The sequence below is a fragment of the Pseudopodoces humilis genome, chromosome 3, assembly GCF_049639895.1.
Source record: "Pseudopodoces humilis isolate 2021_Gansu_Grassland_sample_001 chromosome 3, ASM4963989v1, whole genome shotgun sequence".
NCBI classification, from domain to species: domain Eukaryota; kingdom Metazoa; phylum Chordata; class Aves; order Passeriformes; family Paridae; genus Pseudopodoces; species Pseudopodoces humilis.
Window position 1 is genome coordinate 56324950 of NC_142202.1, and position 12614 is coordinate 56337563.

General features: G+C 36.5%; 1 protein-coding gene across 1 annotated transcript in view; it reads right to left on the minus strand.

Annotated features, from left to right (window-relative positions):
• Nucleotides 1-12614, minus strand: part of ESR1 (estrogen receptor 1) — a 161179-nt gene that overhangs the window by 16483 nt on the left and 132082 nt on the right. The window contains exon 6 of the mRNA XM_014263581.2: nt 9236-9374. Coding sequence (XP_014119056.1) covers nt 9236-9374 — 139 coding nt within the window. The remainder of the gene's footprint in view (nt 1-9235; nt 9375-12614) is intronic.

Sequence of the window (12614 nt, forward strand, 5' to 3'; positions counted from 1 at the left end):
TGTGCATTAACTTTAGTAGGTCTATGGAATCACAGCACCATCCAGGCCAGAGGGCAATTCAGAATTACTTTAGTCCAGCCTCCCACTCAAAGTGGGGTCAGCTCACTCGAGGCTTTATGCAGTGCTTGTCTTGAAAATCTCCAAGGATGGAGACTGCACAACCTCTCTCAGCTTAATTATTTTCATCATCATGCTTTTTTCCTCCTCTACATCCAGTCAATACCTCCTCTGCTTCAATTTATTACTACCATTTCTCAGTATCCCAGCAGGCATTTTAATAAAGAGCCTTGATAACCTCCTTGTGGACTGTAGGTTATGCAGACTTGGAAGCCCTTTCTCCTCCAGGCAGAACAAATTCACTTCTTCCAGCCACAAGGCATGGGGTCTGGCCTTGGTGGCTCTCCACTACGTTTGCTGGAGTTTATTAATATATTTCCTTTAATAACTGGATATGGTATTCCAGATAATGAGTGCCAAATAAAAGCAGGATAATGGCTTCCCACCCTCTAATGCCTATCTACCACTGATAGTGGTAGCAGTACCAGGGCTATTCCACTGTATGTAGGAATAAGAATCTAGGTTTTATTTAAGTCTTGGGAAAAACCTAGACACCTAGAAAAACCTTTAACAGAAGCACAGGAACAAGTAAAAATTAATAATGAAGGGTGCTTGGGTGAAGGGAACAGGGACTCAAGGACTCAATGGATGTTCTCACTAAACTTTTCATTCAAAGGGAAATGCTAAAGACAGATGCACCCATCAAAACAAATTCTGACTTTTTGTTATCTCTCTCTCTCTTCTTTTACCATGGTTCTTCATTTGATGGAAAGGGACTGCCAAGAACAGATGGGATGCACAAGGCTAGGAGAGGGAATATCAGCTTCAAAAGTGGACTTAGTAACTTGGTGATGAAGCCTCTAAGCAAGGCTTGGCACAGGATGTGCTCCTAAGCCTAAAGGTAGGTTAGGAAATGTAGGAGAGAAAAGCTGCAAGGATAACATTCACATCCCCAGTTAGAAAAGAGGGTATTCACAGACAATTCAAATGCCTGTGCTCTGACACAAGAGAAGAACAGTAAGTCTGTACACAGACTTCCAAACAATAGATGAACCTTATATACATTAATGTATTCTATATAAACTAGTTCTATTAATAGACACCGGTAGAAACCTTCTACTCCTATGTAAAGCAAAGCACTGAAAGAGCTTAAGGAAGAGGGATATCAGGAAAGCTCCATATGCAAGGATTTAAAACCAAATCAAGAACATCTACTGGGATGCCTTCAATACTGCCAGACAGTTTTATGTATAATGTCCAGACAAGTATTATAGGGCTACTTAACTTACAGAGGATTCCACCTTTTCTCAATGCTGCACTTTATCAGTCATTAAAAGATGAGAAAATTGTTAGCAGCAGAAAATTTTACTTCAGACCATCCTGCACTTAAGCAGTAATACCAAAGGACTGTGGAAAAGGTTAGGGAAAAATAAGCTGGAAAAAATTAAAATCTGAAAAAAATTAATCCCAAAGCTCTAGAACAAAACAGCAATCTGAAAAGAAGTCACAGAGAAAAGCAGAAACCACCAGGTGTAAAGTAAATCACGGTGTCAGATGCAAATCCTGCTGATAAAGAGAATATAGTTCTGTAAGTATCCAGGAGGTTAAATATGATTTTGCTCTGGAAAAAAATGTTTTGTTCACAGCAATCAAGTTTGCACCTTCACACAAATCAGTCAAAAAGTGGTAGGTGGTCATGAAGGTGTGAGCTACAGAGAGGGACCAATTAATTATATACAGGGCTTGTTCTACAGTCCTGTTTTGTTGTTTTCTGTGTGGTTTTTGGTTTGGGGATTAGAGGATTTTTTAATTGACTTGTTCATAAGCCTTCAGAGACAGCAACATCTTTTGCTCATCCCATTTCTCCCTGAATACTGGCTTTCAATTAACACACCCTGGGGAACTTCATAGACTACAGTCGATGGCTGGTATTACAACCTGCTCTTCCAGAGGGTACTGTTAAGAGCCCATTGTTTCTTATTCAGTATAAGCTTAAGAACAAATATTTTTTCAGACAGTTGCTGGCTAAAACATATTCAAAAGTTATAAAATTAGTCCAAGATTTAAATGTCATCATTGAAAAGTATTTGCAATCAATATGAAGTAGCACACTTATCAATTTAAAAAAAACCAAAAAAAACCCAAATATATATTTTAATGTTATTTTCACCTATAGCTAGTCACAGATTACCAGAGCTGTTGACATTGCATGAATTGTCTGGAAATCATCTAGTTCAGAGGCCCTGCTCAGGCCTACATATCGTTGGGTTTTCAGTATCTCCAAGGACTGAGACTCCAAAACATCTTGTCCTGTCACTGAGAAGAATCTTCCTCTGCCATCTTTACTTCCCCCCACTCCATTAAATATTTATCAGATCTGAGCCTTCTCAGATTCCCCTTGTATGAGAGTAGTTCCAGTCCATTCTTTGTGGCCCATCACTGGCCTCAGTCCTGTAGGTACATGTCTGTTTTGTTCAGGGTAGCTCAGAACTGGACACAGCACTCCAGATTTGCCACTGCATGTCTGAGCAGTGAGAGAGCATCACCTACCTCCAGGTGCTGCTAAAGCTTTTCCTAAGGCAGTCTGGGAGGAGAGAACTGCTGCCTCAGAGGGCAGTTGTGCTGAATTCTCATAAAGTTTATGAAGCTTCCCCCACCACGGTGTCCTGAAGGCAATTCTGTATTTATGTGCATGCACATACTTAGGGAGTATGCTCCCTAATATAGTAGTATACTTCCCTACTAAGAGGTTTTGTTATTATGTCTTTCCTGTCCACATTATCCTGGTTTACATCTCCCTCACCAGGTTGGCCAGCCTGTGGAAATCATGATTTTGCCCCACTTAATGGTACGGATTTCTTTTCCTAGACACCCTTGATCCTCACAGCAGGTTCCATGATGAAATAGTTGAATCCCTGCCATTGACACCAGCTATAAAAGCAATTGTTGCCTTGCAGGATCTGTCCATTCTGCCTCAAGCCCCTTCTCCTCAGCAGCCCCCATGGACTGCACCACCTGGGCTCCCACGTGCTTGACACTTGTCCTCAGAGCCAGGTAGCCAGTGAAGTGTCTTTCCTGACTGGAAGACCACCTAGGCAAATAGGGTGAGAGTAATACTCTGTACATTTGAGCAGCTGTCAGTCAGCTCAGAAACACAGAGACAATTAGCTACTAAAAAACTTTAAAAGATTTTTCTCTTTGGAAAATATAATGTGAAATGGGTCCACGAACGTGCCAGGTGGGAAAAAAAGTCCCTAAAATGCTGCTATGATAGTTCTAAGAAAACTGATTATTTTTTGGTCACATTTAAGACATTTAGATTAGAAAACTATTATGAAGGCTCTCCATTTGGAATAATAAAGCTAAAGTAATTGGCCAAATAAAAGTAATTCTGATTTACAGGAGGGCCTTTTCCAGTTTGATTTATATTCAGTCTGAGTCACCATACAGCCAAAAAACATTTCAAAATTCTCTCCATATCAGAAATGCAGAGAAAGTTTGATTTTGGAATTAACAACATCACAGTACAATGTGACCTAGAACTGGGGCCTGAGCTTCCAAGGTCAGGGTTACTAGATGAACAAGTAATCTCATAATTTGTGTAGGGACTATCTTGAATCCAGAATTATTACATTTTCTTTGACAACTTCTTTTCTGTGCCTACAAATCCCCCTGGGAATCTATCAGCTGAAAACAATGAAGATGTGAAGATCATAATGAGAGGGGACTTTCTTTTTTTTGTCTTTTTTTAAGAATTCATCACTTTGAGCATCACCCAGCACTTCCCCAGAGTCTGGAAAGATCTTCCTGATTTTACATTTAAGTTGTTTGAATTACAGAATTGGGTAGTCTTTGAATTTTGCTCAAAGAGACAGTAAAGACTGATTCACAATAAAGTAATTTTTCATACTTTTATGTTTTATAATTCTGTCTCTTGTAATAGTTCAGGGTTTTTTCGTTCTACAGGGTCTGCAGTATAATAATACATCTCAAAATTCAACCCTACAGTGAAAGATGAAAGAGTAATTTAATTATTTCAAGAGATTCCGTAAATTTCTACAAGTGAATTCAGTCAGCTCTATCAAGTAAGTAGCCTGATGACAAGATGATATTTTGAGCTGGGTTTTCTGGGCGGAATCTATTGCTATTAAAGATGTGATGAAAAGTAAATGTACAATTTCTTTTCAAATCCATTTTGAAGGGAAAATCAGGATATACTTGTTGCCTATGGACTTTTCCCTTTTTAAATAAATAAAAACAGGTCACTAAGGAAGCATTCTTAATCAAGCACTTGGGATCACTTTGCTTCAATTGTTCTAATAAGTCAATGGTAATTAATGCATCCACAATTTCACATGAAATGTTGTGCTCTTACTGAAATGACAGACAAGTGTGGTGTCCTCAGACATCTCTAAGATTTTACAAGTTGAGGGACTGGAAAAGCATACTCAGATTTCATCTTGATGCTCTTCTGCTGTATCTAATTTTATGTCTATTAAAATATCTGCATAAAGAACTTAAAAGATTATTTTCAGATATAGTGAGAAAAGTTGGAAAAAGAGCTATGAAAGACATGAAAGTAATTTATTCAGCTACCCTGTCACACAGTGAATGCTGGTTTTTTACTATTTGTTTTAGTTGCAGTTTAAAGAGTTTCAGTCCCCTGCCATTGCTCAATACCACAGTCAATAAAAGGAAAATTCTTCTATTTAGAGGCAAGGAAAAATCTTCATCAAGCACTGGAAGTGGAAGTAAGTTTCCAAATTAAAACGAACCCTAAAAAACAGACTAGCTTTCTCCATAAAAAGAAGGAAAAAACCTGAAGGAAACACAGAAATACTGACTACATTGAACTGAAATTTTGTAAGTCCCTAGACAGATTTCTTTGCTACGAGAGATTTTTTGCAATCATGATTAAAAAAATAACAGTAGGAAGTAACATGAAGACAGCCATAATGTCTCATATCAAAGGTATATTTAGCTGTGGGCTAAGCACACAGGCATTATTTGGATCTGCTGTTTTCAAGTGACTACCTCTAGTGCTGGGCTGGAAGAGATAATAGGTTGTGGATTACCACACATCTTCTCAACGTGCTCATGACTTTATATAAATCTCATCATCTTTGCTTTGTTCTTGTTCTTCTAATGAGTATCACAGGCAGAGGAGTCAGTCCATTTAGTTAGTCTTTGTAGCAAAGCTCATATCTCTATTTAATTGCCTATGCAACACCTCTGGGTACCTCTCCTATTCTTTCAGGATTACTGTCAAGACAAGGAAAATCACAAAGGCATAGTTTTCCAAGCACGGATAAAGCACAGAAATAAACAGAGGAATGGCAATGATCTGTATTACTTCTACTTCCTGTTGCAAAGATTCTGGGGAGGGAAGGAAAGCTGCAGTCTCTGACTACTGGCAAGCAAAGAACTGATGGTTCTGTAGAACTAATTGCTGGTAAGAGTGAGATGGAAAGATCAATTTAGAATGCTGTTTAGGAAGATCAGAATAATTATTCTCCTATATACACTCCATCACATTTGTCTGCATAAAATTTGGAACTTGTTTAATACTTTTTGGAAATTCAACAAGGTGTCTGTCATTTACTTGCTTGTTTATTTCTAAAAGGACTTCAATGTATTCATGGCTTCCTCTTAACAAAATGCACAGTGACTCTTTATCACTATGTCATATTCATTCAACTTCAATCAATTCTCTTCTTTAGATGGCATCCCATCAGTTTCTTTACTGTGGTCACCAGGCTTCCTTTTTAAAATGCAGCACTGAATTTCCCATTTTGCTGATACTGAGAATGTTTCCAGTGAGATTCAGCAATCCAGCTATTTCTATCATGAGTTTCTTTATAATTATGTTTCAAGCCTTCAAGTAACCTGGGATCAGCATATCTGAATGCAACAAATCCTTCAAAAATATAGTAAAATGTAACTTTCTTATTCCTGAAGAAACATTATGTTTTCTTCAAAATTATAAACAGTCTACTGCCAGGCCTGACAAATTTCAACCCTGGTCTAATGACATTTTTAAAGCCTTGTTACTTGGGAACCCTCCAGACAGGAAACATCTGGTTTGTCCTACTAGAAACCTAAGCTTTTTCTTCTAAATTTGCCTTTTACAATATACTAATTTTCAAAAACAGAATATAAAATACTTGAATTTATTATTTGATTTTATTATGTACTATACATTAATTGCAAGCACTCTGAGTGTGCCATTGTATTTCCTGATTGAGCCTGTTTTTCTAATCTATAATTATTGTGATTTGAGCATTTTAATAGCAGCAGTTGTACACTGTAAAAGATCTACCAGTCCTATGTAACTGACAGACTGTTAAAATTTCTGATTTTGAACCAACACTCAAGTGTTTGGGTAATGCATTAACAGAATAAGAAAGGGTGCATTACCTCACAAAATACACTGCCTAATTACAATGCAGACTGGGAACAAAAAGAGATAATGGGATTATATTCATCCATACAGAAGACAGCAGTCTACACATAATGTCAGCTTAATTGGTGAGCAATTATTTTCTTATAGGCAAAGAAAAATTTTAAAAAGGAACATAGAATTAATAACTAAGGTCTGCTTTACAGATATTTTCAAGGACTCTTCCAAGTGTGAATTGTTGCAAAGGAAAGTTAAAGAAGTATTTATTTGAAAATGTAACTGTTTGACTTGCATAATATTAGAAAATACAGTTTTTAAAAGATCTTCAGAGACAAGACAAGCATATGTGTAATATGACCCAAGTAGGAGGAGTGAGATTGAAGAAGAAAGATCATGCTTTTTCAAAGAACAGCAAAGCTAAAAGGTTATTTTTATGACATTTCAGATAGATGTTAACAAGACTGTATTTATCTAGCCAAATGGCAAAAAAGTTGTGTAACAAAATTTGGTGTGACCTAAGCTGTAAGAATAGATGTATACAAATGACTACATATATCAAAGATTCTTGACAGAAAGAATCTGTCAGAATCAGGATAAGCCAGGATGACAAAATGAAAGGGGTGTTAAAATCTGCAACAGAATGATCACAGAGATCTAGAGGCATACACGAAGTATGGTAAAGCTCTGTATTAACAATATGGAATTTTCACTAAATACAGAAGTGTTGGATGGAAATCTGAGCAATGTGATCTAGTGAAAGGTGTCCCTGCCCATGGAAGTGGGGCTGGAACTAGTGATCTTTCAGATGCCTTCCAACCCAAACCATTTTATGGTTCTATGAATACTTAGTGGAAGGACTTCGTTGAGTGAAACAGGCTTTGAATCAGTGTCTGTCCTGCCCTCTCAAACCTGACAAACATATTTTTGCCCTGTAACATTCTCAAAAGCCAATTTGCCTAAATCAAATTAACACATCAAAATATTGCTAGCACTAATTAACTAGTAAATTAAGAGTTATTTAACTGATTAGCATATTTGTGCTTCTCAGAGTCAAGTAATTTATTATTTTACTTTCAGCAAATATCACTACCAAATGGATTGAGGCAAGTATATGATGACCTAGAAACACATTCCTTATTATTTTAAAATTAGTAGATGTAATAGATCTACATTTTTACAGTATTAATTGAAACTCAAAAAACAAAGAGCCTTGAAGAAATACGTGTTTCTACTTGCATGTGATTGCTTTCTTTAATCCAACAGTAGACAACTGCTCAAACTCCATTTTACTGAGATCATGGGGATTTTAAGGAAGACCAAAATTTCAAAATTATTTTAAAGCTGTTGGGTTTTTTTGTGATGACTATACTTACATTTAGACAAGTGGATATTTTCTGTACCTAAAATGAGAATGTATTTTATACTCATCTAGTTCCACAGCTCACAGATCATTTTGCTTAAAAAAGTGGAATAGGGTTTTTCCTAAGGCAATAAATATTTCTCTATTACTGTGAAATATAATGTTTTATCCTGTCAGGTGTTATCATATGAATTTTACTAACTTGCTGAAACTAAATCCTGGGAGGTGTATGCACATAGAGGGCAGGGAATCAAAGGACTAACACCGCATGAATGCAGCCACAGAACTCAGTACTCCACAGTCAGCAGAGCAAGTTGATCATAAGAATTTTTTCTGCTAATGAGAATTATGATTAATTTACACAGCTGGTGGCTGCAGCAGCTGAAGGCTCTGCCCTCGACTTTCTGTTGCAACCCCTCTGCCCCTGCAGCTACATGAGGAGGTCAGAAGCTTGCCCAGCTCTTAGCTGCCTCTCTGTATAGTCCGTCTCAGCTTGGCTCTTCTGTCACTTCCAGTCTAGACCAAGATGCCAAAGTCTGCCCTGAAGTGCACACAGCAGCTTTCCCCTGCCACTCTGCTGTGTGGGCAGTAGTCTTCAACTAAGAGGACCACCAATAGCTAAGATGACTCTATCCTAAGCAATTTTTTCTGAAAATTTAATTGAAATTTTTCATCAATTTTTTTCCCATGACTACGAAAAGGAGAGCTTGAGTTTATATTAAGATAGCAGAAAATATGTTTTAAATTATCAGTCTTCCTGCTTTTAATGTGAAGACTGCCAGCTAAAATCCAGGATACTGTCATACAGCAGAGATGCATATTTTTTCTCTCAGAAATACTTAGCATATTAGCAAGACTGGCTGAAAAAAAAGGCTTAGTGAAGGAAGCGAGCATTTGTTTGTCGTATTTGCCTCCAGTTTTCATGAGGAAAAAACCCCCTCAAACTTCATATATTCTTTATAAATAAATAAGACTGCACTTGTGATCCTATGAGGATTTTCTTCCAAAATTTTGCTGGCTGCTTGGATAAAATCATTCTAAGAAAAACTAGGCAGATTTTAAACAAACAAACAAAAAAACCTATCTGAATTAGATGAATAGTGTTCAGTTTTTAATTTAAGTTACTTCCACAACAGTACAGATTTTAACAGAAATTTACTGCTGCCTTTGAAAGAAAGTACTTCAAGCAGCAGATGGATCTCAGGCATGTTACTTGTCTAATAAATGAGCAGTATCATATTCCTGAGCATTTCTAGGTTTTTTAGAGTTCGTTTTCCAGTCTCACCTACTATAAGCCCGGTTGACATATGAAGTACTGTCAAATTGTAGTATCAGTGAGATGATATCACACTAAAAATTAATCTGATTGCAGCTGAAATAAATTAACTTAAATAATTGGCAGCAACACACAGACTGACCTGTCCAGTAACAGGTTAGGTGCAAACAAAAGCTTTCCTGGGTGTTCCATGGAGCGCCAGACTAAGCCGATCATCAGTATCTCTAACCAGGCACATTCCAGTAGATGGACCTGATCATGGAGTGTTAAATCCACAAATCCTGAAAGAATAAATAGGAGACAGTAAAAACACTCCAGTTTTGTAAGTGGAATATCATTGTTCAGAGAACTAGGTTAAAAAGTGCTTTAGAATTGGATAACCAGAAAGAGCAATAAAACAGACATTCGTTCTCTTTGTATTTTGGGCTGAGTTTTGTCCACCAGGGTTCCCAGTGTCAGCCAGAAAAGTCAGAACTTTCCATCCTACTGTTTTTGCGCTGGCTGTACTCTCCCCAGAAATCAGGGCAAGAGCTTGGACAGCATCTCCATCCCCACACCTGTTGCCAGGGGCCTGGGAATCCAGGTGCACGCTGCAGAAAGGGACATCTGTCTGCTCCAGCACCAGGCTGCTTGGGGCAAAAGGCAAAATGGAAAAATGCCTGCTATAAAATGAAGTGACAGTTCTAATCAGCTAAGCCAAGACCAATTCTCTTGGTGGAATGTTGTTTACAGTCTCATGCACAATTCTCCATACTGAAAGTGTGGAACCTCTGTGGAAGAGGGACCAACAAAGCATTTCAAATAAACTACTGAGCAAATGCTGATCTTTGCACAATCAGAATTCGCTGATGAAACACCTGTTTATATTCCTACTGGACTATAGAACATGGAGGAAGTACTTTGTATTTAAACATTGTTTAGAAACAATGAATGCAAAATAAGAGACAGTTTATAACACTACAAAAAATGAAAAACAAAGAATAATGGTGAAGGTAGATGTGAAACCATAATCACAGTGGTCCTCCCTGTGTTCATTTCATGCAAGAGATTGAATTATTGTCTGTTCTATTGTTCTGTTTTGAATTCTCACTTTTCATGAATGTTATTTTCAATCCAAAAATATAATCAAAGTGCAGATTGCACAATACAATTTATTAGATCTTGCGTAAGTTATTCCTTGAAATTAGAATAAACTTCCTAAAATAAAATGTGCAGAAGTTGCCTTAAAATAGATCTTATTTGTCTTTTACTCTGTGTTACAAGTGAAACATTATTGAACCTTGCTATAATTTTTTAGGGTAATTTTAATGATTAATCTTCAGAATACAGGGTAAACTACCTTACCAGCCCTAAAATGGCAGGGGGTTTTACTTCAGCCTTGTGTCCTTTCTGAATGTATATACTGAGTCAGTTTAGAGGAATATACCTGACATACACTTGAGTATTATCTTGAGAACTAGGAAGAAAAAAGGCACATATTTAAAAGTTAAATGATGTGCCAAGAACTATATTTTTCAAATAAGCGGTAGAGATTAAACAAAATAACAGTTCACAATAACTTAGAAAATACTGTTAAGTTTATTAAAACAGTTGTTGATGTAGTTATATTTAATGAAAGTATCTGAAAGAGCTAATCAATCTACTGGTAAGAAATCATCCAAAAAAAGGAAACAGCTTTGACATTGTTTATTTTTATTTGAAATAAAACCCAAGTGGGAAAAAACCCAAGTGTGAAACCCAAGAAGTGAATTTAGGCAGTTGCAGTATCTGCTGTTTTTATGCATGTGATAACAATACAGGAAAGAAATAATTGCTTTTTCCTGTATTTTTCCTTTATTACCAAGTACAAAAAATTATTTTCAGACTTCAAAGACTGATGAAATGGCACTTGCTTGAGTCACTAAGCAGCTTGAACAATAGAGCTGAAACTTAAAAGAGCAACATTCTTAACTACAAAGCATTGGTTACAGCGCTCAAGCACAAAACTGGCAGAAAGAAAATGTCTGTGTATGGAGAACAAATAATAAACACTAGGTTTCCTATTAAGTATTGCCTTAAAATGACATTACATAATAATTGCCTTGATGGCTTTTTAGGTGACATTGCAAATTTATTATCTTGTTGATAAAACTAGCTAGTTAGTTTAGTTGGTAAAACTAAATGTCCTGCCCAGAGAAGCTGTGGATCCCTGGAAGTGTTCAAAGCCAGGATGGAAAGGATTTTGGACAACCTGGTCTAATGGGAAGTGTCCCTACCCATGGCACTGGGGGTTGGATGAAACTAGATGATCACTAAGGTCCTTTTCAACCCAAACCATTTAATGATTCTATAAAATAATAGGTTTGATGAAACAATGTTCTGTAAGATAACCAATACTGTAAAATATGAAATACATAAACTGAATGAAAAGATTTTAAATTTCGTATTTCAGTATGGCAAAAGGGTAATGAACTGAAGTATTTCTAAAGGAAGGACATATAGTTTACTTCTTTACCATAGACAATTTTTAATGATGAAACAGAAAAAACAGAAGTCATAGTTTTGGTGCCCAGCTGGCTTGTAGGAAACATCTGATGAAGACAATGAACTTTGTAAAAAGCCAGGGAAACTCTGAAAGTGCATGAAAATTGAATTACCTCAGTGTTACCTGAACCTGATAACCACCCTCCTAGTGGGATGAGAAGTTAGACAGAGTGGTAGAGAAAGATCAAAATGAATAAAGCACTGAAAAATATGCCTTTCTGGCGAGAAGAGCAATTTAGTTACTCTTTGTGAAGCTAAATAGTGTAGAGGAGTTGAAGGACCACAATGGATAAATATCCAAAGTAAAAGAGAATAGCATTACAAAAGGTAATGGCATAATGGAGAGAAACCCATGCTGGCAGCTAGACTGGCTTCGAGTCAGACTGCAAATTAGGGGGCATTATTAACAACAAAAGTAGTTACTACCTAAGCATCACATTAAATTTCCTTGAATTTGCTCTCATTTGAAACATTAATCAAGATCGAATTATTTTTTTAAGACATACTCTTGTCCAAGAAAGTTAATTCAGAATAATGTAACAGAAGGTTAAATTAAATTATGAATAAATCATTAGTTCATCACGTAGAGCATGTTGCACTTCAGTGTCACAGAAATTATGTGCAGATGTGCACGTAATTCTCAAATTTCAGTACTCTTTTAATACTGAAAAGTTTTGAAAATTATTCAGACAGTATTTTTTCATTCTAAATTTTTGATTACTGTGTTTTAGGGAAGAAGACAGATATTCACTTCATTGTTGATAAATTAATTAATTGCAGTTTGGATGTAACCTACATCTCACGCCATATACCAGAATGACTAATTTCATGATCTTATATCAATCAATATCAATAACCTAGATTGCCACTAGCCCATCCTATCCAACATATATCATATGTTTGGCAGGAGAAAGTTGCTTAGAAAATTAAAGCCGTGCCTAGACCATTCCTCTTTTTTTCAAATACAGATAAATTAACAGCATTTCCAAGTGACTGCC